This window comes from Rhinichthys klamathensis, unplaced genomic scaffold (assembly GCF_029890125.1).
Source record: "Rhinichthys klamathensis goyatoka isolate OS25496 unplaced genomic scaffold, OSU_Roscu_1.1 h1tg000029l_1, whole genome shotgun sequence".
Classification (NCBI taxonomy): Eukaryota; Metazoa; Chordata; class Actinopteri; order Cypriniformes; family Leuciscidae; genus Rhinichthys; species Rhinichthys klamathensis.
In genome coordinates this window covers 4,281,992-4,309,766 of record NW_026606579.1, presented here as the reverse complement: position 1 = coordinate 4,309,766, position 27,775 = coordinate 4,281,992, and the positions used below count along the sequence as shown (strand labels likewise).

At 36.4% G+C, this 27,775-nt stretch overlaps 1 protein-coding gene across 1 annotated transcript; it reads right to left on the bottom strand.

Moving 5' to 3' along the window:
* Window positions 1-315: 315 nt before the first annotated feature.
* nampt1 (nicotinamide phosphoribosyltransferase 1) lies at window positions 316-24,742 on the bottom strand. The gene is made up of 11 exons (XM_056245356.1): window positions 24,509-24,742; window positions 15,746-15,902; window positions 12,846-12,949; window positions 12,639-12,767; window positions 8,418-8,576; window positions 8,027-8,163; window positions 5,990-6,215; window positions 5,141-5,260; window positions 4,909-5,049; window positions 3,054-3,188; window positions 316-1,067 (listed from the first exon to the last, which is right to left on the bottom strand). The coding sequence occupies exons 1-11, from the start codon at window positions 24,725-24,727 to the stop codon at window positions 954-956; spliced, it is 1,641 nt and encodes a 546-aa protein (XP_056101331.1). The 5' UTR covers window positions 24,728-24,742; the 3' UTR covers window positions 316-953.
* Window positions 24,743-27,775: the final 3,033 nt, after the last annotated feature.

Below are 27,775 nucleotides of genomic sequence, written 5' to 3'. Positions count from 1 at the left end.
AAATGAATCCTCCTGTTAGGACCGTTAAGATTAAAAAAATATAATATTTATACATCATGGTAGTATGTGGTGCTTTTAATGTATGTTGATTTAAAAAAATATTGTAATATTAAAAAAAATACTGCATTATAGTAACAACATTTAATATTTTCAGTGTTAATAATGAGAATGATTAATGAGAATCACTGTCGACACCTACAGTAAAACAAAATGGTGGTAATTTATGCTGATTTAAATAATAAAAAAAATCCTTATATTGCAAAATAAAAAAATAGTGCATTACAGTAACAACATTAATGTTTTCACTGTTAATAATAAGAATGGTTAATAATGAGAATTACAGTAAAAAAATTAAAAATCTGGACACTGAGAATTTTTGGTAAAATGTGCTTAAACATGAAAGCTTTATTTCCTTTATGCAAAATTAAGTTTCTCATTCAGTTCTTTAGATTTTAGGGCGTAGCTAAACATGTTCTTGCGAATTTCACCATTGAAATGAAAATAGAAAGGACAAACAAAGCCAACAAAAGAGAATGAACATATCCCTCTAGTTCAGCCATCTCCTTTGCATAAAGGAATAGATTAATCCTTTGATAAAGTGAAAACCCTACACACAACATTCACATTCAACGAACACTGAACGATTACCTTTCAATCCTACAGTCAAGCAAAGCGACATCTTCTCGCGGTGTACGCACACATATACGTCTCCATTCCTGCAAAGACGTGTGATCAATAGCACGCTTGGTCAAATACACAGTTACATGATTTAAATAGCATGACAATTGCTCTCATCCGCCATTAGAAGGAGACATTGAAGCATAGTGGAGTCAGTAGACAGAAACACAGATCAGCTCTGTACACTGAACTGAAGGTGGGGTAACTGTGTGGGCACATGTCCTCACGTCTGTGGATGATGGGTGGAGAGAGAGAGAGAGGACTGATGGAGGATCTCAGAGCAGCAGATCCTTCACTTCGCTCTCCTTCAGCTTGGCATTGTCTCTGACCTCATCGAAGGTGTACGTCTTTACAATCTTCCCGTTCCTGAACACAGTGTGCAGCAAGTCCTGCGAGGGGACAAATGGACATTACTCTAACACCGTGTCCTAACTAACTTCTCCATGTTAATCAGAGTTGTTGTCCTGACCAGTGGCGACACGCGACGACTCTATTTTAGAAACGGTTTCTATTTTTCTGCGACGTGGCGCTGGAACAACAAACACAAAGTGTGGCAATGATTATCTCAGGTACTAGGGCTGCACGATTTGGGGAAAATGTCATATTGCGATTATTGAGGTCAATATTGCGATATGCGATTGCCATGTATTTATGTACCGTATTTTCCGCACTATAAGGCGCACTTAAAAGCCTTTCATTTTCTCAAAAAACGACAGTTGGATGGTGAACACGCGTTCACCAAGACGGGGAGACAGCGCCGGGCGACTAACGCCACTATCTGCCAATGGATCGTGGATGCCTGGGCTGATATATCAGTCTTAACTGTGATCCGAGCTTTCACGAAGGCAGGAATAATCTCTTTATTCAGCCAGCTCACATACCCGTACTTACTTCCTGTTTTCGGCCGAAGTCCACAGTAGTTGATTGTCGAGTTCGCGCGCGCGCGATCAAACCTCCTCCGTGTGTTCAACATCTGATTCGGATGAACTATCCATTTGAGCTGATATTCTCAGAACACCACACAGCACCGTCATCGGCTGACAGCTGAGTCTCCACTGTTGCTTAGTTACCAATGATCGCGCGCACGCACTCGACAATCGCCTACTGTGGACTTCGACCGAAAACAGGAAGAAAATACGGGTATGTGAGCTGGCTGAATAAACATCATTTTTATTCATATCTTGACTCAAACTATGAATATCAAACTATTCATACTGCAGTCAGATTCACCGAAGAGGCTAAAAGCAGGTTTAAAACTTTTCCCGTTTAAGTCAACAGGGTGCAAACTTTAAAAAGAGGATAACACGGTGTAGGCAACACCGGTTTTTGTCGTTGTTATCTGTACTGACAGCACTCCAAATTTACAAAAAATGAGCTCAATGTTAAAATTGACCGGAGTTTTCCTTTAACGTTTGAACAACGTTACCATGGGAGTGAACGGAGTTGTCAGAACGCTTTATAAAGTTTGACTTTATCTGACTGTTTTGTTGACATCTAGTGGATGCATAACGCAAACCCAGTCAAACGTTTGACTGCAGTATCTTATGCACCTTATAATCCGGTGCGCCCTATATATGAAAAAGGTTCTAAAATAGGTCATTCATTGAAGGTGCGCCTTATAATCCGGTGCGCCTTATAGTGCGGAAAATACGGTAAATGTAAGGAAATTGAACAGGCTGCCGCTTGACGATATGCAAGTAAGCGAATGGATTAATATTTTTAATAAGTACCCTAGTGAAAAAAACTATAACAAAATACCTTTATTTCATACTAAGGATACTACAAAACCCCATTAACATATTTACTGACATATTGTTTGAGACTTACTGCAATAAAAACTTTATTCGGAGTATTTCTTTATTGCATATTTCTTAATGTTAAGCCTAAAATGTGTTTTAACATCACTATTAGTAAGGATAGTATGATCACAGTATTGTCTTTAAATGCAATATATTTTAAGTGTACCTAAAATATACTTGAAATAGTTCCACTTTAGCACAATCAAATATACTTAAGTTATCTTTAGTTGGACCTCAGCACTATTTCTGGATAACTAAAGTGCATTAAAGTGCAAAATTAGTTTTAATTTAGCAGACTTAAAGTATACCAATTTAGTATGCTAACAGTGCAATTGCAGGGTATTTAGATTAAGTACGTAATATGTAAATGTATTTCTAGGGTACTTAGCATAAAATAAATGTATTTCAAATATATTTTAGTATATTTCACTAGGATAGAGCTGCACAAATAATCGTTAAAAGATCACGATCTAGATTCAAACACCAATCAGATCTTATTTCTACAACGATTCAGCTATGTCTAACATTATCAAGCTAAATGTATGATTCATTTTTAATCTCGCTGAATGAACGTACCTCTCCATACTCCTCCAGATCACCCTTGCCCTCTTCCAGAGTGACGAAATCTCCACTTGGCGTCCTGTGAAGAGAAAGCCGACCCTTCTTTGACCTTTTGTTGGGGTCTGCAACAGGATCTTTGAAGACGTTTACCTGTAATTAACAACATCTTGTTAGTTTATAATAAATCCTACATTTTCTGAATTATGCATACTATATACAAGATCAGATATATTTCTGTTTCTGTAAAAAAATGGCTAGGGATGTCAATTTTCAGGAATTTTCTGATGTCATTAAAATAATAAATTGACTGATTAACTGTTAACATTAATACCGCAAAATGAATGTTTAGGTCTCCAAATACCATACACACTTAGCTCATCATAAGTGCAATTAAAGATGAAGCATGTCATTTCAGTGACACTCGTGTCATATGCACCGATATGAACATTTTGGCCGATAACCGATAATTCTTTATATTTGAAAGCCGATATATATCGGCCGATAAATCGAAAACCAAATTTTTATATAATTTTTGAGAGCCTGATTACAAAACCAAAATTCTCACCATTAAAAGCCATGACCCAAGCACACAATTATAGTGTTCTCATAATTTTATGTAGCTTATATGACAGCACATGTTGCACTTGCACTGTATTTTCCCTTTTTCCAATCATATTTCAAGCAATTGAAAACCATCATGGCGAACAGTGTGAATCTGAAGTGTCTCAGCTAAAGGAAATAATCCATTATTTATTGGCCTTAATATATTAGCCAAATTTTCTTATCAGGGCGATAACGATAACATCAAAAATTAACATATAACGTCCGATACCGATATGGTGGTATCCCTACTAGTGTTGTCAAAATATTCGGTACCAAGTCGGTCCTAAAAAAAATTAAACGTCACGGTACCAAGTACCGGTGGTACCGAGTACCCGGTCAAACCCGGTTCTGGATGCGCATGCATGCACGAAGGGCGTGAAGTTGCGTCCTCTTCATGAAAGCGCTGAGACATGGCGACCAGCGGCGCTGCTGATGTGGTGGCTGTAAATCCACTTGTTGATAAGAAAGGAGGAAAGAGCCATGTGTGGAAATTAGTGTTGGCTAAGTACCGGTACTTCTGTAGTACCGGGTATATTCGGTAGACTATTTAAAAGACTATTTAAATATTAACCCTGCATGTTCTGCTTGTCTCTGTGTGAATGAATGGCGCAGACGCGTGGTTTCATTTAACGTTACCTCACACACACACACACACACTGAAGCACGAGTGACGCTCGCGCTGTTTTCAGTCTCTGCTGCCTCATGATATGATGACATGATTCAGGATTCAATTCATCTCCAGAGCCGCTCTGAGAGTCACTTCATGAGCATTTTACCATTTCATTTGAGAAAAACTATCGTCATATCTGATATCTTACTCGCACAGAAACTCAAAGGTCTTCACGGTTTAACTTAAAGAAATTGACAGAAATAATTATATTAGGCTACTGTACAATATATTTAACTATGTCTCTATTAATTAAAAATACTACTACTACTAATAATAATAATGTGTGCATAGAAGGTTGCTTATTTTTCAACTTTTTTATTTCATCAATATTTTCGTTTAAACAGCATGTAGCCTTCAATACTTTCATAAATTTACCGTCATAAATAATAAAGTCTTTGAATTGAATTTAATATTTCTTTTCAAATAGTTAAATAAATTGGAAAAATAGTTCAAACAGATTTTGCTGTGGTACCGAAATTGGTACCGAGAACCGTAAAATTTTAATGGTACCGGTACCAACTACTGGAATTTTGGTACCGTGACATCCCTAATCCCTACTAAATGCAATAGCTAAATCTGCCATTAGTCGGTACTTACGCCAAGTCCATTCGTCACCACGTAACTGCACTTAAAAGAGCAGTTGAGCAGATCTCGGGTCAGTTTCTGCAGCAAAGCTCCTCCTGAGCCGAAAGAAATGTTCTCGATGCTCCATCTGTGCTTTTTCATGCCCTCTACAATCTGTATAAAACAATCAAACGGGTACAGAATGAGTTTAAACTCACCAAGAGCTCACATAGCATAAAGTCTGACATGAGCTGGACATACACACCTCCTGTAAAGTATTGATGTCCACGCCGTCACCCTGAATGACTCTGATGTAGGGCGGAAGCACTTTATAGCCTTTAGAGTTCTCAACCGGATGAAATTTCTTTCCTAAAATCTCTAAGACCTGGAAAATAAGACATAATGATCACGACTTTATGTGTGCTGCACAAAAATCTTTGCAAATGTATTCCTAATATGTTCTTATACCTTCAAAATAGGAACGGAATGCACTTAATTTTGAAAGGAATATATATATATATATACCCAGTGAAACTCAATTTATTCAGACACCTTCAACATTTCTCACATTATCACAGTTTATTCGCTATAGTTTAGAAAATGGTAATAAAATATAACAAGAACTCAGAGTTATTAAATCAGTTGATATTTCACTGGTTTTGGGCGTCCTTCTGTTAGACTCTCACAGATGAATTATGTTGAATATCTGTCAGCTGTTAAATTTAACTGCACAATTAGAGAATACCAGTTTAGCTCAAACAATTACCAAGCAATGCTTCATTTTGTTCAGTCTGTTGTGTAAAAAGATCGCCTTAGCAATTAAAGAAAAAAACACTTCAGCAAAACATATACATTTTACTGGTAGTCACTGTATGAAGAATATTTGGGTATAATATGTCACGGTTTACTTTATTTTACTATCCTCACTTACACAAATGAACCATAGTGTCTTGCACCAACTAGTAAAAAATATATATATAAAAAAAATATATATTGGTGTCTGAATAATTTTTGGTTTGACTGTATATATGGGTACACATGAAGTACTGTGTACCTGGTAATGTGAATGTGAACATGTTAATGTGAATGTGAACATGTTAATGTGAATGTCTACCTTCAGCACTGTGTCTAGAGGGTTTCCTGAATCTGGTCGGACCAGTAGCGGTGCGTCTGCGCTCCTCATCTCGATCAGACTCCTCAGATCTTCCCCCCAGATCTTCTCACAGGCGTTGTAGATGTCGTAGCTGTCGCTGACGATGGACACGGGCACAGAGGGGAACTGCTTGACAATGTGTTCAAAAGCATCCTTCTCATGGTCCTTTCCCCAGGCAGTGATTGTGCTGCAACACAAGGACACGGTCAGTGAGATCAAGAGAGACAGGTAGAGATGCACCGATTGATCGGCTGGTGACCGGAATCGGCCGATTTTCACGTGATCGGCCATGATCGGCGACCGGCCGGTCAGTCTGACATGCCGATTTTATGCCGGTCAAATGCACTCGGGCGCCGCATGATTAACATCGCGCAACATCAGCATCACACGTGCACACGGAACACACATGTAGGAAACCTCGTGAATGAATTACGACCGTTTCACACCGCAAGCGTGAGCAGCAGGTTTTTTTTTTTTCTTCGGCGTGCATGTTAATCAATGAGTGCATTCACACCGGGAGCCGGAGCAGCGCGTGAGCGTCGAGCAGGAGCGTCGCGTGAGCAACAGTGAAGCGCGGGTTTCAGCGCCGAGTCTATTCTGCTCGCGCTCAATTAAAGTGAAAGCATACTTTTGATGGACAAAATAAATATGATTTCACCCCAAAAGTGCCCAAAATGCACAGAATTTGCACGTCTGGAGTGTTTTAACAAGAAGTGAAGTAGCCAGGCTATGTCAGAAAAGAAAATTAAGACTCAAAAATATTTATAGAAAATAACTTGTTTTTATTCCCAATTGTTTCCCTGCATATGCTCCACTTGTCCTGTTTAGCCTGGCTGGACATGTGTCAGAGAGAAAAACTGTTTGAGAAATATAACTTGCCATTGATGTACAAGTGATTGCAATAGGCCTGTGTGTGTGTGTGTGTGTGTGTGTGTGTGTTGAGAAATATATACTGCAAGGGTAGGCTATATTTATTTTATTTTTATTTGTTATTTATATATTATTTTATTGCCATTACCTGTTTTCATACAGAAGTTTAGTTTGCTAAATATCAAATTGTTTTAGTTGGATATTGGATGTGAAAAGGAAATGGTTCTTCCATAACACTGCACTTTAGATGTGTGTGAATTTCCCACACCAGGAGTAATTTATATAGTCCTATTTTATAGAGATTATCTGTTAAAAAAATGTTCTATGCAAAATGTTCTATTAAAGAGAAGATAGAAAATGAATATTTGTGTGTGCTGTAAAGTGGTTTAAAAAAAGGAAATCGGAATCGGCTAAAATCGGTATCGGCAGGTCAAACTCAAGAAAAATCGGAAATCGGAATCGGCCTAGAAAATTGTAATCGGTGCATCTCTAGAGAAAGGCTAAATTATTTAGGGGGAAAAAATTATTATACTTTTATTATTGATATAACATTTAGCAATGCTATAAAATAAGAATGCATATATATAAAAACACTACTCCTAAAACCTGAAGTGCTGATCATAAATAGTTTCAGATTTTGAGTATTACCACTAGGTGGCAGCATTGACAATATGAGTGCAAAGTTCCTCTGTTTCAATGTACTGCATTGTTTCTTTGCTGAAGTGTGAGGAAATAAGAAGGGTGATGATGCGGAACTAACTAAGCAGAACGAATTAGGCCATGCACCTTATTTTGCAACGTGGAAGTAAGCTAATTTCCTTCAATGTGCGATACTTCTAATTCATTAGCCGTTTTAGGTAAATAGCTAGATAAATGATTACCTAGATAAATGAAAATAATATGGTAAGAAATACCAGTTGTCAATATCAAGCACTATTTTTTGCACAGTTAAAATAACTGGAAGTGGATGTCTGACGCCGGTACAAATTGACTTGTACCCGATCTTCGGGACGAAATCTCACTTACTACACAGTAAAAGGAAACCCTATAGGCTATAACTTCACTTTAAGCGGTGTGAATAGCTATCATCAAGCTCTTATCAGACGCTTCTGCTTCGAGTCGTTTCACCTGTGTTCTGCAGCTGGTACTGAGTAACCAGGAACCGGGTCTTTGGTGCCGTAGTACTTCTTGATAACACCGATCCCGGCCACAGTGTCTGTTCCTTTGAAGTTTACCAAGTGCGCAGATGCGCCGATACCAGCCGTCTGAAAACAAGACACGAGTATAAACGCATAGCTAGTGCAGAAATGAAACCACTGAGAGAACATTACAGGGTGGAGGATGTTTGATATGTATTTAATGCTTGGTATTTACAGTACGTATGTTACAAATACGAGTAAGGAGACACTTTTGACTTGGATAGAGTCTCATCTTAGACATATGTAATCTGGTCAATTTGACAAACGTGGCACTTAAATCAGATTTTGGTTAAAAGCTTTTAAATGAAGTGTAGCGACACCTCTTGAGATGAAACCCCTCGGTAGCCGAAGTCATGCAGTTTATATTCCAGTCCCACCAGACTTCCTGACGTTTCCATGAGATACTTGGCCAGAATCTTCTTCTGCTCTCGTGAGTTAGTTGCGACGGTGATGGGATACCAGGACTGAACCAGGATAGTCTGTTAAGGAGACAAACACATCATTTCAACATTTCCCTTTAGCTATTAGCACACAATTGTGTTGTTTAATTAGGATTCTGCATTATGTGCTTTTAGTTTGTGAAACCGTTTCTTGCAGCTGTTGTTGAATCCATGAACATTTCCTGTGTATGTTTTCTCTAATGCAGCTTGTGTTTCAGCACATGTGAAAGGGGCACATTTTTTGGACCTTAAAAATGAAGCTAGTGCTGGTTTAGTCAGTTTACTTTTTTCCTGCGTGTAGTCAGCTGGAACATGAATCCAAAAACAACCCGCTTCATGCCACCCGAGTGCTTGGGAAGTGTCACACAGTCAACACAGAGGGTTTGCTGGACTTACATGAGGGGATGCCAGGCAGAAATGCTTTGTTTAAGACCAGCTGGTCAAGTCAATGTTATCACACTGCACACACTAACTGATAAGCACCTGACGCTATTTGGACACAAGAACATCATAGTGTCCCAATGGACTCAGTTCAACAGCAGCTCATGTGAAATGAGACTCTTGGACATTGATTATAAAGGCATTTAATTTGTTTAAAACCACTGTTAACTTTTGAATCTGCTGCAATTCTCTCGTTTGATAGTGATCTTATATTGCAGAATGTTTGTTGGCAATTAACATCGCAACTTATTTTACCTCAATAACTGGATGTATTCAATGAGAAATGTAGAGCGAGACTTGATTTTATCTATCAGGAACTGACTGGATCATGAGTGGGCATTCTGTATTACAATAGAGTATTCTTAAAACAACTAGTTAACATTATTCAATAGCTTACACAACCTAATAAATTGATGTGAATTAAACAGTCTTTTCCGACTAAGAATAACATGAAAAACAATGCACTGATGAATTGTGCACAATTAGATCAGGGCAAAAAAAAAGGAAACCCTGAACCACCACTAGTCTATTGTGTGTAAAAATTAAATAAAATAAAAATGATAATAATTGTATTTTAAAGAATACAGTAAAAATGCAATACTAATATTTATGGCTTAATATCTGCGTTCAAGCAATATTCCATAGAGCTTTTATTTTGGCAGAAAACCACAGGAAGACCTTAAGGCTCTTTTTGAAAACATATTTATAAACTATTATCATTTCATATTTGGTAAAACGGTTGCATGTTGCGTTTTCAAATGCACATTATGAGTGGCCCAAACTCACAGCAGCTTGCCAGACTATATACAGTGGTGTGAATAAGTTATTACCCCCATGCTAAAGTTGCCTAAAAAGAGGAATAAAAAATCATCTTTTGGAAATTGATCTTAATGCCTTAATTAGAAAAATGAGGAAAAATCCAACCTTTAAGGACACCAATTTTCTTTGTGTATGAATAATGTATCATAAATAAATAAATGTTCTTCCTTAAAATACAGGGTGCATAAGTCAGGCCCCCCCTATGTTAAATTCCCATAGAGTCAGGCAGATTTTTATTTTTAAAGGCCAGTTATTTCATGGATCCAGGATAATATGCATCCTGATGAAGTTCCCTTGGCCTTTGGAATTAAAATATCCCACATCATCACATTCCCTTCACCATACCTAGAGATTGGCATGGTGTTATTTCAGTTAGCCTAATAGCTGGTTTGATTTGCATTGAAAGATGATTTTATGGAAAGTACCCCATGCCAATCTCTAGGTATGGTGAAGGGAATGTGATGATGTGGGTCTATTTTAATTCCAAAGGCCAAGGGAACTTTATCAGGATGCATATTATCCTGGATCCATGAAATAACTGGCCTTTAAAAATAAAAATCTGCCTGACTCTATGGGAATTTAACATAGGGGGGGGCCTGACTTATGCACCTGTATTTTAAGGAAGAACATTTATTTATTTATGATACATTATTCATACACAAAGAAAATTGGTGTCCTTAAAGGTTGGATTTTTCCTCATTTTTCTAATTAAGGCATTAAGATCAATTTCCAAAAGATGATTTTTTATTCCTCTTTTTAGGCAACTTTAGCATGGGGGTAATAACTTATTCACACCACTGTATCCATATAATTAAATTGCAACCTCTGCGATTTGATAATCGTCAATAACCGTTTTGTGTACTCGCCAACATTGATTTTTACTCAGATTTGGCACTTGGAATTTGGCATGTATTAAGATAAGAAGCAAATGGGGTCAATTCTGTTTTCACATTGACTTAAAATGATACATCTGCAAGCTAGCGCAATGAATACCGAAATAATCTGACTGATGGCTATCAAAATAATCCAATTCAGCTTTCTTGCATTAATCAGGTGCAATGGTCTGTGTGTTTACTGCGTCTTCAGCAAGTATACTTTGCACATAATGTCATTAACTCGAAGTCTTGGATCAACACAGCCCAAAATCTGACTTTGTGCAGAGATGTGCGTCTTGTAAAGCCGAACTATAACCTATATGTGACTATCACAAATAAGAGATTCTCTCAACCCTCACGGCACAAAAGATGACCGCTGGAATGGGAGTGAAGGTTTAAGGGAAGCTTATTCTAAATATTTTAATTATCAGTATAATGTCGCCTTGCAAGTCTGAAAAGTCTCCAAACATTTGAGTTATTAGTAAGCATCAGTGCCTTCCCATGGTCATCATAAAGGAAGTAGACGTGTTTACAATCTCCTGAACTCACTGGAGAATAGATATGTGGAGCCAAGGGCATACGGACACACACACACAGTATAAATTTACCATCTTCACATGACATGTTTGCCATACATTCAAAGCCATCTGTAAAATAAAAACTGACCTCTTACTCAATTAAAGCTGATTTGAATATACAAATGACAAACCAAACGACCTTTCTCTCAGTGACAGGTGTACTATATCATGATGACTGGATGTCGGGCTGTCAGCGTGACTCAGCAGGTTTGATGCTAAACCCTATTGAGATGTTTGGGAGTGAGTTGTGTGGCATGATATGTCACTGTTTACACGGTCTATTACAGGAAGTTTGACAGGAATAGTCCGATCCATAACATGGAAAGTTTTTAAAACGCTGTAGTCATTACAGTGAAAAGCATAAACTGTCTTACAAGTCCAATTATATATATATATATATATATAATTCCTCTGAACAAGAAGAGGATCACGCTGCCAAACGGACACCCTACTGTTTACTCTACTAGTGGTTCATGAATTCCGTGTGTTCTGAGGCTAATATACAGTGCCAAATAAATTATGAGTCACATTTTGCAAATATATTCTAAATAAGAGCACAACTAAATAGTAAATAAGATTGAAATGCAGTTTCAAGGCTGGCATTTAAATGGATTCCGGAATAATAATATCTTTATATATAAAAAATAAATATAAAAACTAGGGCTGTCAAATGATTAATCACGATTAATCACATCCAAAATAAAAGTTTTTTTTACATAATATATGTGGGAGGACTGTGTATAATTATTTTGTATATATATGAACACACACACATGCTTGAAGAAAAGAGTGCATAATACAAAAGAAAACAAATAAGCAAACAAATAAACAAATAAACAAACACCAAGACAGAAGGCAATATAGATGAATTTATCTATACTACATACACACACACACACACACACATATATATATATATATATATATATATTAGGGCTGTCAAATGATTAATCGCGATTAATCGCATCCAAAATAAAAGTTTGTGTTTACATAATATATGTGGGTGGACTGTGTATAATTATTTTGTATATATATAAACACACACACATGCATGTATATTTAAGAAAAAAATATTATTTATATATAAAATATTTATATTTATATATAATATAAATTATATATAAATCTATATACAGTATATACATGAAAATATTTCTTAAATATATACAAGCATGTGTGTGTATTTATATATATAAAATAATTATACACAGTCCACCCACATATATTATGTAAAAAAAAACTTTTATTTTGGATGTGATTAATCACGATTAATCATTTGACAGCCCTAATAAAAACGTATACCTAGAATGCAAAGTAAGTATCTTTGGATAAAAGCATTGGATGAATATAAAAATAACTGTAGGGATGAGTTTAGGGTCATGACTCACCTCGACCCAGTTAGTGAGCCAGTAGCACTCCGGATCGGTGCTTTCTACGGTGAACAACACATTACCACGCGGGATAACACTTCCCTCCGGCACAGCCTTAATCTCGATGGGCAGTTGACCCTTGTATTTCTGCAGTCATATCACATAAGGGATGTTAATGAACATTCAGCATAGAAGGAAAAATCAGAGAGATGAGTTTCTCCGCACCTCCAAAATGTAATTCCATCCCTTTTCGTTGAAAACATCATCCTGAAAGTGTTCCCGGTAGACCTCCTTTGCTTCCTGAATCTTCTCTGGTGTGACAACCTGTCCTGTGAGTGCAAAAAGAGAGAGGACAACTGTGAGACTAGAGTAACAACACAGATCTCAAGAAAGCACAGAAACAATACAGGAATAAAAAGACTGTAAAAGAGGGTGGGAAGTTTGCGCCCCTGTTTGCATGTGTATAATTGCACACTTTCCTACATCCTTGCGTTATTGCATTAAGAGAAACTTCTATGCTCAGAGTGAAGCTTTGTCTTACCAATATTGTGCACAATGTTGCTACAAACTGTCTTAAAGGCACAGTATCCTCAAAAATAAAACTGCAGCACTACTTGTGCTAAAGTACTCATTTAGCAGATACTCTGATTAACACTACCTATGTAAAGCAGGGCATGCAAGGCTTGCAAATATTTAGGTTTTATGTGGGAATACTTGCTTGTTATTGGTATATTTGTATATTTTGTCATGCATCTAACCAAATGATGATCTGCCTCCAATCCAAAGTTAACAACTGTCTCTACAACGTGTCACATACAAAAAAAACTAATTTCACTTGTTTTTCTGAACAAGAACATTTAAACTTGGCTGTCACTACGTTGACATGTGCACCAATTAACAATAAAAGTTAATTGCAGTAAAACACGAGAAAACCTCTTCACTTCTCTTTACATGCAATTTTCATTATTCTGATTATTTGCTAAGTGTAGTTATCTTTACAGCCATTATTCTCATACCCCACAACACAAATGATGAACTTGCATATAGTAGGCGTGTTACTTGCTAGTTTTAATCTACTCACATCAAATGCAAAACACATTTCTATGGACGTTTTGGATATTATTCGGCGTAACTGGGGTTGCCTACGTTGCCGTCGGATGAATATGAGGAGCAGAGACTGAGTTCAGTCATTTGAAGTGATTTGTGACTATTTAAATACGAATCCTGCATGTCCCTGTGTGAAAAAATGGCGCAGGCGCGCGGTTTAATTTACCTCACACACACACACACTGGAGGTCGCATGTTTTCATCTCTGCCATGTCATACGAGGACATGAATGAATGGACGTCATCTCCAGACCCGCTCTGAGAGTCACTTTATGAGCATTTTACCGTTTTAATTGAGAAAAACTACCGTCATATCATAAACACACAGAAACTTTAAGGCCATCACGGCAAGTTCGGTTTAACTTGACCAATATATTGCTGTTGTACAGTAGAATTTAGATACGTCTCAATGTAATACTAACACTAATGTAATAATAATAAATGATCAAAACTTAGTTTTTTTAAGTATAATAATCAAACATTTTCTTCCATGTTTTAATTTTAAGAGTAGAAAGCTCAGTTGTGCAGCACTTTGTTTGAATTATATTAAAAGATAAATTTAATTAATATTGTATGTCTTCATTTGATTACCCAAAATTTGTGGGAAATCTTTTCATAGAAATGAAACTAAAAAATATAAATAATATAAAATGGGTGTTTTTATGAATTCAAGTTGCTAGTTTACTGGTGAATATTACAGTACACAAACATCACAGACAATAATACTTTTATAAATATCTTACAGTTTCTTTACAGTTATTGAGGTAAACATCCCTAAAGTACCGAAAAAGGTACCGGCACTGAATTACCGGTACCAATACCGGTTAAAATGTGAATGGTACCCAACCCTAATGAGCAACACACGGCATGTTGTGTACGTGCGCTCTTTGCTCAGGGGGGTAATGATGCGATTAAGGTGTTTCATTGCGACTAAAATTGGTGTACGCCACATTAATGCAATTATGGCTACTAAGCTTAATCGGTTTAATTGAAGTATTGTATTTACATGTGGTAAAGTTTAATTGCATTATTGACAAAATCCCATTACAAGCGCATTATGACTGTGCATGCAAATGTACTCATTGTGGCAGACTTTATATACACAATATGCACAGTGTATTTGTTTACGTGCATGTTTTATTAATGTAGTGCATGTTAGCTTATTCTGAAACCTTTTATTGGTGATGTAACGTTAGTAAATAACTCAAAAATTTCACAAACGTATGATACCTCTTGTTTTTAACTTATAATTTTTCACTAACCAATCACATGTTTGTGGGTTTTTTTTTAAACACATTTACTCAAAATGTCTGTGATTTAAGTATGGAAATACTATAACATCATCGCTGCTTGAATCTTTAAATGCCTTAAGTATCAAGTTCACAAAATGATCTGCAAAACAAATACTGAGGGTTAGAAATTTAGAACTAATTGTAAAACACTCAAGCATAAACAACTGATTAAAGGAAGACAGCAATAGAAATAGAAGTAGTGCAACTTTAGTATTTATTAGTCTACCAAAGCTGTGAAACAGACTGGTTCGGGCTGCTGTCTTTTGTGGGTTAAAGAGCAGATGTTCTATTGTCTTGTTTCATTCAATAGCACAATTTCTAAAGCCTTCACCATGAAATCCTTTACAGTGTAAAAATAGACAAAATTCCTTTATAAATGTGGTATTGCATGCAAGAACAACAACCTCAAACTAGAGTGCTAGTCACACGTCTTGCACTTAAACCGCCTCTTCGTGCTGCTATTTTCTTAGACTATAACTCTACCATCAAGTTCGGTCATTTAACACTGGCTCCATCACGAGAAAGTCATTTATTATTTTTTTTCTGTTGGAACAAACAGTGTTATTATTTTTCAGCCTGCTTATGAGCAGAATGAAGCAAACTGACTGTAAGTTTGGGTTTGGAGGGAAGGCGGCATACTTTAGCATGGACACAACCCAAAATTACCCACAGGGCTGCATTTCCCATTTACAAGTTAAATCAGCATTGGCAACCACGTCCAACGTACCTTTTAAGTATTTGTTGAGAATGTACTGAAGCCCATAGAAGACCGTCTTGTCGTATTTGACTTTTCTGAGCTTTGTAGAGTCTGTCTTCTTCTCACGGCACTCAAAGTAAGAATACACCTTACTAGTGTTGGGTGGATACTGTTTGTAATGCGTGACCTGCAAGAAAGAAAAATTTATATTATATATTCAATTCACAAACTTAATTCATAAAAAGTGAGATCCAAACAACATAACTCCTCACGTTGTTCCGCTGGCACTGCTCTGTTGAATTTGCAAATATGGTAATGGATGTCAACAACCCTGTGTCAAAACCATTTCTTGTAATTCAGACTGATGCTGGGTTTGACTCTAGCTTGTCTGCCAGACCTCCAGCACCAAATTACACACATTATTAGACAGACATCTAGCCTGGCTAACGTCAGACCACGTCTGGGAACCACATGTTCATTTTCTCATATTTGAGGCGTGGTTTATGAATGCCCAGAGCCGTTTATTGGGTGCTACGAATGTCTATCAAATGCGTCTGTACGTAGCTCATAGCCAATCGTTTCAATTATACCAGATGACGTATGTAGAGCGACAGAAATTAGACGAGGAAGAAGACGATGGGTCCGAGATTTATTTGCGTTCTAAACTACTTAGAACAATATCTAAGGCTGCATCGAAAGGTAACTTCGCGTCTGCTGCCATGTTGGATCCATAGGTATAAACAAACTGCTTCGGTGTGTCGCATGATAGACGTCGTCATCGTCTCGCTGCTCCCTCCCCGTTCTGTGATTGGTTCCCTAGATGAGGCGAAAATCTGGTCCATGGTATCCAGACTGCCTAGCAGTGTGAATAAAATCGCGCTGCGCAAAGGCAGTATGGGGAAACCCAGACAAACAGACATCACTACCATTATTGTTCATACTGACCCTAAGCATTAAAATGTTGGCATGCTACTCATCCTACACAGTTTATGCTACGGACAAGAATGATACCTCAAATGATGCAGCTTACTAAAAAGGGGTGGACTTTGGGGTGTGCAATATCATGATTTTAGCTCGTGAATGATTAAATGTATCCATGATCTGCCTTTGGAGGGAGATCGTAGTATCGTGCTACTAGGGGTGGTGAAAAAAATCGATTATTGATTAATCGCAAGTATGTTATGGACGAGTATGAATCGATTATTAAATTTTCCAAAATCGATTTTTTATTATTTAAAAAAAATTTTTTTTTGCATTATTTTATTTTGTAAAAAATGTTATACCGGAAGTTGAACTTCACGAACGCGCCCAGTTCCAGTTAGCAAGCGCGTGTAACGGCAGCCAGAGCGAGTGAGAGCAGGTGTGTAAAATGGAAGAACCAGGAACGAGCAACCAACCGATCCACCCAGCTCCATCTGGGCTCAAAGCAAGAGTGTGGATTCATTTTGGTTTTCATGGCAGGAGCTCTAAACATGTTGATAAAACAAATGCCGTCTGTCGACATTGCCACACTAAACTGAAGTACGGCAATACGAGCATCTTGAGGGCCCACATTTCCCGCTTTCATCCAGAGGAGGCAGGGTGGGTTAAAGACGACCGCCTGAAGCCCGTCATCCCACCGAATACTCAACTATATGACAAAATTGGAAATTGTTCTACAGTACAGTATAAACGCTGAAGCTACAGTAAGTTGTTCAAAAATGTTCATTTTGTCTTCTTAATGATTAAATTGGACAATTTTCTTCTAGAAAGACAAGGTGTTCAGGTGGAGAAAACTTTTTCTTTACCTTGACATGTTTCGACTGCAACCTGCATTCTTCCTCCACCTGAACAACACCTTGTCTTTCTAGAAGAAAATTGTCCAATTTCTACAGTATGTTGGTTCTGATCTACTTCCTAAAGGAAATAAGCCTTTCATTTATTTGATATTGTTTAGTTCAACTTGATGAGTCAAAACACAATGTGATGTATTCATTTCTGTGTTCTACAGAACATAAGCTACATTAAAATAATTCTGAAGTTATAACTACACAACACAGAAAGTGCTTTGAGTTGTTGTTTCTCAATAAAAGAGTTAAGTAATGAACCTTTGGTCTAATAAAACATTGGTACCTAGTCAACCGTTCTCTGAGATTTGTTTTCATGATAATCGAATGTAAAGAGTTTTATCTCTAAAAACTGTTTATTATGGTTTGATTAGTCGAGACTGTTTTCCAAAGATGGCTCCTCTCTGTATACACGAAGTGGACTGTCTTTATCTTTATCTTCTTATTAAACGGTCTGTACACTTATAAAGTTCTCAATGCTTCGTTTTGCATGTAGGGACCCTCATTATGTTACTGTGTTCGTGTGGGACTAGGTACCAATGTGTTATTAGACCAAAGGTTCATTTTGCGCCGGAGTTCTCCTTTAAAACTGCAGTGAACCAAAGACATTCTCAAAAACACGGTTTGAAATCGCTGGTGTTTCTGACGTCACAAACGACCTTGTAACCAATCAGATCAACGTGTGATCGTCATTGAGTGGATCTCTGAGCTGAGTGAGTGAGTGGAGGCGGGGCTCATTTGCATATTCATAGAACCGCGTATACTAAATGAGGAAAGGGTGTAGTGTGAAGAATTTTTTTTTTTCAAGGAAAAAACATTTAAATATGAGAGGACCATTCTTACACAGTTTTGTGCAATAAAAAGCTGTAGTTATGTAGGCTATTTATTTGTTGAATATCTGTTAGCATAGCAACAACCCACAACAGAATCATGGTGGTATTTTGCACAAGCTACGATTTCTTCAGAAAATTAAAAAAAAAAATCAAGTTTGCCCTCTTGCTCTTCAAAGAGCTGTGATATAAATACACCCTATGCCGAGAACGTGACTACAGTTACACAAGATATCAAACAGACAACCTACTTAGCTAGCTCACTTCTGATATTTTGTGCATGCTGACCTTTCCCTGGCAGTTTTTGGCTGTTCTCCTGTGTACAGGCCAGTCTGGGAAAGGTTACACACTCATGGTTATGCCTGACAGCTACAGTGGCTGTTCCCTTGCACCCCGAGGGTGAACTTAGGGAAGCTTTTTCTCCCAAAGGGCAGAAGTCCTTGTGGAGCAGCAGCCGTGGAAGTCCTGGACTGGAGGCCCTTTCCCTTCTGGACAAGACCGTTCATGTGAACAGCTGCATATGGTCCACGCATGCGCAACAACTGGCTGTGTGCACGGAGGACATGCCACAGAGTTGGCTTCAGATCAAGAAAACCAGCCACGGTTTCAGTCTGGCAGGTTGTATAAGCAGTTATTTTAAGGTGTGGCAAACTGAAATGAAAGTAAAATATTGTGAGCAAGTCGTAAAACTGAACCATTCAGATCTAATCTGATGTTCCCAAGTGGACCCATTAGTCAAAAATGGACTGAAATCTCCTGGAGGCTGAGCGATTTATTTTTTATTATAATTTTGGCTTCAAACAATTATAAAAACACAATAATAGAGATAAAACGATTCCTTAAAGCGGTACACTTTTGGCACTCCTTAATATACAAATCACTCAAATCATGTGACATGACTGTCGTTAAATGCAGTGTATTGTGTGACGTGCTTGATGATAAAAAGAGTTATTAATCTCAAGAGGCTTTCTGTGATGGAGCTAAATCGGCTAAATATGCAGACAAGCGAAGTATAAGGTTTCGGATAAGTGCCTAAACGGTCAAATACTAACGAAAATAAGGCGAGTATTGTCATAAACACAGGCAGTAATGTCTCAAGTGAACATAAACAGTTAGGAAAGAAATCGGATGTGTGTCAGTATATTGGATCAGTGCATTTGGTCTTAAAGTGACAGCAGCCTACTATATCTGCTGCCGTCTGTGTCATTAATGTTAATCAGAGAACATTACAAACTTTGATGTGAACACATATGTGAATATGATTGAATATAATATTATAACTATAAAAACTGGATATTTTACATTTATTTCAATTAGTATGACAGTATCAGACTCATTCATTATGTAATTTGCAATGCTTAATGGGAGTGGACGGACACTGCTGAACTTGTTCTTCAGCTTTCTATATAAGTATATGTCCACTGAACAATCCTGTGTGCTCTATTACTCTGACCTGGATGTTACTCCATCATCTATATTCAAACATGAAATATTAACCACACCCCTCTTTAATTCCAGATGTAATTTTCTTCCTTCCTTCTCACCACCTCTTGAAGTTGCTTCTACAGTTTCATGCTGTTTCTATCGGAGCCAAAACTGTGAATGGCGTGTAAACGTCAAACGTGTAACTTCAAGAGTAGCAAATGTTGCTTTTAGATTATTTGTAACAGAAAAGGCAAACAATCAGGCTAAAATACCTTCTCATTTACCGTCAATATTCAGCAAATGCGCATCTACACCATTTAAACAAATCTCTGAATGTCTAATAAACATTTAATTTCACAAACTTTGCAAATTCACTGCAAAAAATTATTTTCTTACTTAGAATTTTATCTTCGTTTTCAGTCCAAATATCAAATATTTCTTAAATCAAGATCCATTTACTTAAGTATTAAAATGACATGAGATATTAAGTCTTGTTTTCTGGGGAAATAAATAAAAATTAAGTGTTGATGCTTAAAAAAAGCAAAATTCTCTGCCAATGGGGTAAGAAAAATAATGTTGTTTCTGTTTTAATTAAGATAATTTAACTTTTTTTAAGCATCAACTCACTTCATTTTGATTAATTCCCCTGGAAAACAAGACATAATATCTTTTGTCATTTTACTCATCTAGCAAATGCATCTTGATTTAAGAATTTTTAGATATTTGGTCAGGAAAAAAGACAAAAATACCAAGTAAGAAAAGCATTTTTTCCAGCGTTTAATCAAATCCAGCTGTGATATCTTGTGAAGTGTGCATTTGTAGCCGGCATAAACGTGTTATTGCGAGTGACGGTCGGTCCATGCGAAGTGAGTAAATGCAAACAGAAGATCAGCTTCACAGGAGACGCCATCGAAAAACTTTAAATCCTTCATTTTAAAATATGCTGTGCTTTATCCAGTTGCCCACTGTCTCATATTCATATCGTTTTCACTGTGTGCTGTATGTAAAATTAGCGTTATCTTGTCTTTATTTTAAAAAATATGATTACCAGTGCGCACGAAATTACCAGATTACTGAGTGCCGTTACAGTGTTTACTTCCTTTTTATTCACATATTCATATATTTTTAAACAATTACTTTATTTGTGAAAAATACTGTAATATGATTGCAGATTCAAGAGGTTGACATATAAAGTATAAGCATGTTTATTTTAAAGATTGGTTTTCTAATTTATTAAATATTGATTTAAATAAATATAATATATATATATATATATATTAGTGCTGTCAAACGATTAAAATATTTAATCACGATTAATCACATTAATGTCATAGTTAACTCGCGATTAATCGCACATTTGTATCTGTTCTAAAATGTCTTTGATTTCTTTTTTTCCCATTATTTTTTTCTCATTTTAATTCTCTTATGAACATGGGAAAGTGGATCGGCTTGCTTTGTGCAAATGTTTTTTTATTGAAAACAACATTGGCAAATACTGTGTTCAAACACTAACACTCTCACTTGGAGCAAATAATCTTTCACACAATGTAACACTGTCCATCAATAAAAGGGTGAAAGAAATACTGACGAGGTCCTGATATTGACGAGGGGGCGGAGAATTCGCATCAGCTGTGTGTGTGTGTGTGTGTGTGCTTGGCCATCATCAAGTGGTGTTTCAGACTGGACGTGCTGCGATGATGATAGCTCATTCACAACGACAAAACACACAGATCACTTTGGTCTCGTCAATGGGACCATTTGGCAACTTTTTAAAAGTAAACTTTCCATTCAGAATCTTATTGGCATCCATTTCGGCGTCTCGCGCTCGTCATCCACTCAAAACGTAACGTTAACCAACTATTTGGCCGGCGCGCAAGCTCAAACAAGTGTGTGCGGCGTGCCTGTTGTTTTGTTACCGGTCTAGCTAGATCCGCTTGCGCTTTGGTCGACGAATCAACAAAACGTCCTCGCGCGGCGCAAGCCATTGAAATGAATGGGTTTCATAGCGCCGCGTCCTGTTGCAAAAGCATGTGAAAAAAACTACAAAGTTTGCTAGGCCAAAAAGACCGTTAATCGCGCGATAAAAAAATTAACGCCGTTAAAATGGGTTTGCGTTAACGCCGTTAATAACGCGTTTAACTGACAGCCGGGCAGCCCTAATATATATATATATATATATATATATATAAATGTAGGCTTTATATCGGACATCATGCTCTCTGAGATATCGGCAATCAAAAAAAAACAATATCGGTCGATCACCACTAATCACAAGTTATCATCAGTTAATCATAGCAGAGCTCATGGTCTGACTTAATCAACAGTCCTAAAGGAGAACAGTAGGGAAATCTACTCATTATCAAGAAGACACAGAAAGCAGACTGTAGTGTTGACTGAATAAATAAGGAACAGACAGCTATTTTCCACACGTGATCTATGACCCTGCAATGACCTCTGGAGGATCCTTAAGTAATGAAGCGTCCCTTAAAAGGCTAAATCAACGTGTCGTCAGCCTCAATGGAAAACACGAGATTCCTATTACATCCGCGGTGGGAGGATAAAAGACAAACGCATCCACTCCCGTTCTCTAGCAGCACCAAGGAAAGAAAACACTGATTAAACATAGATGAGAACAACATAACAGACAAAACAGCAGTCAATGACGCTACTCTCAAGGACAGAGAGCATTGGGCCCAGGTGAAAAGTCAAAGACACAAACAACAACTCAGTCAACTCAGGACTCAGTCTACAAAGTAAAACTTGACAAGAATTGACAAGATTCAAAGGTTATGAGACACTTCCTTCTTATCATTTCTAAAAACCGAATAATGAACACTTTGTTTGCATCACGACAGCAGTTGTTTCTCATGATACAGCATCTCGCAACATTACATGGCACTTAAAGTATAATAAATCAACTGTATTAACTTTTAAAACACTGTGAAACTGGTGAATGTGCACGTTTTGTTTTTAATTTTTTGTCCAAGAAATTTGGGGATGCATGCTTGCCCAGAGTTTAACACACTCAAAAAAAAGATTGATAGCATATATGTCTGTTAAGCAGAAATTATTATCATCTTTCTTACACAATGTAAGGGACACTCATATTTACACCCAGCACAAGTCATTTAGTTAATACAGATTTAACCTTTCATTTCTATTTCTAATATATATATATATTTATATGTTTTTTTAATGATCAGACTGATGCCCCACAAATTGCCACAATATTATTACGATTAATTTTAAATTTAGTTTTTGTTTACACTAAATGACTGTTAATTTAGTTTTCTACTTTAAGTTTAATGTTTAGTAAGTTTTTTCAGTATATTACGTTTTTGGGCAGCCAATATTTCAGGGTTAATTCACCCCAAATTTAAAATTATCCCATAATTTACTCACCCTCAAGCCATCCTAGGTGTATATGGCTGTTACCGGAAGCCAGTGAGTTATTAAATATGTATATTTTTCTTACAAAAGGCCTTTATTAACCCCATGGAGCCATATGGATTACTTTTATGATGGATGGATGTGCTTTTTTGGGCTTCAAAATCTGAGGTAACATTACCTCCCATTATAAAAGTTGGAAGAGCCTAGATATTATTTCATATAACTCTTGATTGTGTTCGGCTGAAAGAAGAAAGTCATATACACCTAGGATGGCTTGATGGTGAGTAAATTATGGGATAATTTTCATTTTTGGGTGAGCTAGCCCTTTAATGCATAAACTGATATTATTTAAATACATTTTAAAACATTATATGTATCCTGGCTGTCTAGTGTCATTTTCATGTGAGATATAATATGCGAAACCTTTACAATACTGTGCATGAAAAACTGTAATGAATTCATGGTCTTTTTTATATTTTATACATTTACAGAAAACAAGTTTTGGAGTCATGAAAATATATTTTAACTTAGTTTCAGTTGTCGTTTATGATATTAACACTGTTACAGTAAACATAAGTGCAGATGTATTCACTACACTAATAGTAAGTTAAATACTATATGTCATGTAAGTTACTTTACATTAGAAATCAGCCATGTTCAGTGCAGCCAAATTAAAGTATATGCAACACATTTAATTGTTTTGCAATACAATTACACTAAATATGTTGAATTTTTAAACTTGAGAAATTTACAAATATAATAATCTAAAGTGCTGTAGAATTAATTTAGAAATCTCAATGTCACAACTAACGTTAACGTTACCTCAAATTGAGCAAATCACGCCGGTGACACGATTACAAAAAGGTTAATACAGGTCTAGTAGAAGGTTAGTTGCACAGATATCATTAAAAAATGTTATAATAAATCACAAAACACTGGGTCTTAATGAACTTTATCTACTTTCGCAAGATGAATCCATTTCCTGAGAAAGCAAATGCTTTCAGTTTTGCTTTAGAGGAAAAAAAAACCTCCCCTCAGGATCTTCGCCTCTCGCCCTTAAGGTGTAATTAACACTCTATTCTGCTTATATTCAGATATTACTGACATAAACACTCATATTCTCCCCAGAGAAATAAAGATGTGGATGTACCTGTCGTCTCTCCTCACACACATTCGGCCTACCGACCTGACTGACACCGACTCAACCGTTAACGGCCTGAAGGATGAAACCACCTTCATTTCTCGTTCGCTTTCCCTCGTTTTCCTCTCAATCACGGGTTCACCGGTGTGTAACCCAGACTCGGTTTTGGATCTTTGCTCACCTTGTAGGAGTCAGTGGCTAATAAGATGTTGAAGTCCACGGCGCCTGTGTGCTGCTCCATCTTCCCCTTGACGTGACTGGAGTCGCGCGCTGCTGTCAGTTTCTGTTGTTCCCTCTCAACCAACCGCCGTTGATGAGGAGGGGGAGTGACGCAATCAGAATGGGCGGGACCGAATGGGGTGTACTGGCCAATCAGTGGATGAGGAGAGCGAGACGTCATTGCAGGGGGTGAGGCGTGGTTTAAAAAAAAAATTCAACTTTCATAAAAGCTTACAAATACAATGACATTTAACATCAATCATAAGCCAAACAGATATTGGGGAAAACATATAACAGATCTTACATTGTACAGAGTAAAACATTAAATTCTACAAATTATTTTTTTTTTCAATATAAGAGATGTTTGAAGAGAGTACTTCTGTACACACTGTACTTCTTTTTATTATTAACATTTTGCAAGTAACAGCAATTAACATTCATTCCATTAACATAAATCCTACTGACATTTGAAATTAACAATGAGTAGAACAATTGACTATGTACGAGGGACATATTGACATTTAAATAGATAATACATACAATTATTAAATAAATAGAAGAATAAAAAATAAATAAATATATATATTATAAGAAAGGCAAAGAAATAAATTTGCATTATTTTCGTTTTGGCTCAAGTGGGGGGGGGATAGAAATAGCTCATTTAAACATGTTATCTCTGTTCATTTAATATCTGGGATGTTTTAATTGCTTTTTTGTTTCTTATAAATTTACATAGGGAATCTTGAGGCGTGGTATACCGGAAAGTGAATGGATGAATCAGAAAGAGAATTTTTTTTAAAACAATTGATTTTTTATTAGAAAGCCCTTAACTTTATGTTTTGCTTTACCATGATTGTCCTACAATATAATTTTACATTATATAATTATCAATAGACATTGTTATTTCATTGTTAAAGTATATGTAACCCCTTTATTTTACTTTTTATTTACAAGTGATGCCATAAAATTATTTGTTTTGTATAATGGCCAGAGGCGTCATTAAATAGTTCGATTTCTAATTTAGGTTAAAACGGCCTCAGAGAGAAATTAGTAAAGTCTACTGTTTTGTGGTAGTGTTTTTTTTTTTAAACAAACATAAAGTAATATATTTAGTAGACTCTGTCCTGTTGTGTAACAGAAAGGAATTGCATATTATATGAAGTGTTATGTAATGATTGTGTTAATTATAGAAAGCCCTTAACTTTATGTTTTACTTTATAATTTACTGTGATTGCCCTACAATATAATTTTACATTATAAAATGATCAATTGACATTTATTTCATTGATAAAGTTTATTTAACCCCTTTATTTTACTATGGTGCCATAAAATTACATTTTGATGAAAAAAAAGATGTATATTATGGAAGTATTCGTCATCGATTGTATTTGCACAAATCTGTATTGGTGTTTTAATTTTTTTTTTTTTTTTCAAGAGACTACCAGTGGACATAATGTTTAATTTAATTCTTTGATGTTGATGTTGACCCTTGAATCTCTATGCAATTTAGTTTGAGACATGTCAGTGGGATGGTTTTGGTTTATTGTTTTCAATAAATATATCTATGAAGCTATAAAGATTATAATATAATTATAAAGCTATACAAAAGTTATTTTTAGCCAATATTTTAGTTCAATTTTATCTAGTCAATAAAATGATTGGCATGTTCTGACCAATCTCTGGACAGCTGATAATGACGTCAAGACAGGGCCCACCACCTCAAACTCAGCCAATCACAGGACTGTTGTAGCCGCTCTCTGATTGGCCGGGCGAAAGGCTGTGTACATGACGTCAGCTCTACGGATCAGTGACTGCAGTTTCATTTATTGGACAGAGGGTGAGGTGTCATTAAATAGTAAGATTTCTAATCTAGGTTAAATACCCATTGGCCTCAGAAATAAATGAGTAAAGTCTACTGTTTTTTGTTAGTTCTTTATTTTTTAAACAAACATAAAAAGTAAAATAGTATTAGTAGACTCTGTCCTGTTGTGTAACAGCAAGGAGGTGTTATATAGGCCTAATGATTGTAAAATCTTACATATATGGCTAAATGGTTGCTGAACCAACCAACCAACCAACTCGAAGTTTCTTTCCATATATTCACACTCTCATTCCATAAATTCAAGTTTCATTCCATATATTCAGTTTCTTTCCATATATTCAGTTGTATTCCATATATTCAAGTTTCATTCCATATATTCAGTTTCATTCCATATATTCGAGTTTTATTCCATATATTCGAGTTTCATATATATTCAGTTTCATTCCATATTCAGCGTTCCATTCATATATTCAAGTTTCATTCCATATATTCAGTTTCATTCCATATATTCAAGTTTTCTTCCATATATTCAGTTTTATTCCATATATTCAGAGTTCCATTCCATATATTCACACTCTCATATATTCAAGTCTCATTCTATATATCCAGACTTTCATTCCATATACTCAAACCTCATATAATAAATACCAGAGCCGGACAGTAACGGAGTACATTTACTTGAGTACAGTACTTAAGTACAATTTTGAGGGATCTGTACTTTACTCGAGTATCATTTTTGGGGAGTACTCATGACTTTACTCAAGTACATTTGAGAGGCAAATATTGTACTCTTTACTCCAATACATTTCTATCCATAACCGTGAGTACCCGAGTAAAAAAAAAAAGTAAAAAAAAAGAAAAATCTCGGAAACCCTCAATTTGTTGTTTCCCTCTCAAACGTGATTGGATTGTGCAGGCGCCACTGATTGGGACAGCCTATCAGCAATCACTTTCAGCTTTCCGCCAAAGTCAACTCCATGGTCAGATTTTATATTACACATTAATGTAAGCCAAGCATTTGGTTTGATGTTCTTGAGCATGTGGTGTGTTTAACACAGTCAGGTTCAAATGTGGCAGTGGCGTAGCCACGAGGGATTTCTGATTTCTTAAAAAAAAAACTTTAGGAGGCAAAATATATTTTTACTGATTATGTGAATTACACTGCGCAAACCAAAGTAGGCTACTACCCAGCGAATGAAGAAGGGTTGGCGCTCAGTCTCCACAGTACATAAAATATTAATTTTGTTTTATTTTATTTTTCGGGTTTGCATTTATGAGGAAAAAACAATGTTATGGACGTGTTCTCCGTTACGGACGTTAGCGCTCTGAAAGCGGCATAAAAAATGCTTTAAAACTTTCACAGAGACATCAAACAGAAAACACAAAACCTTTCTTTAACCTGAATTT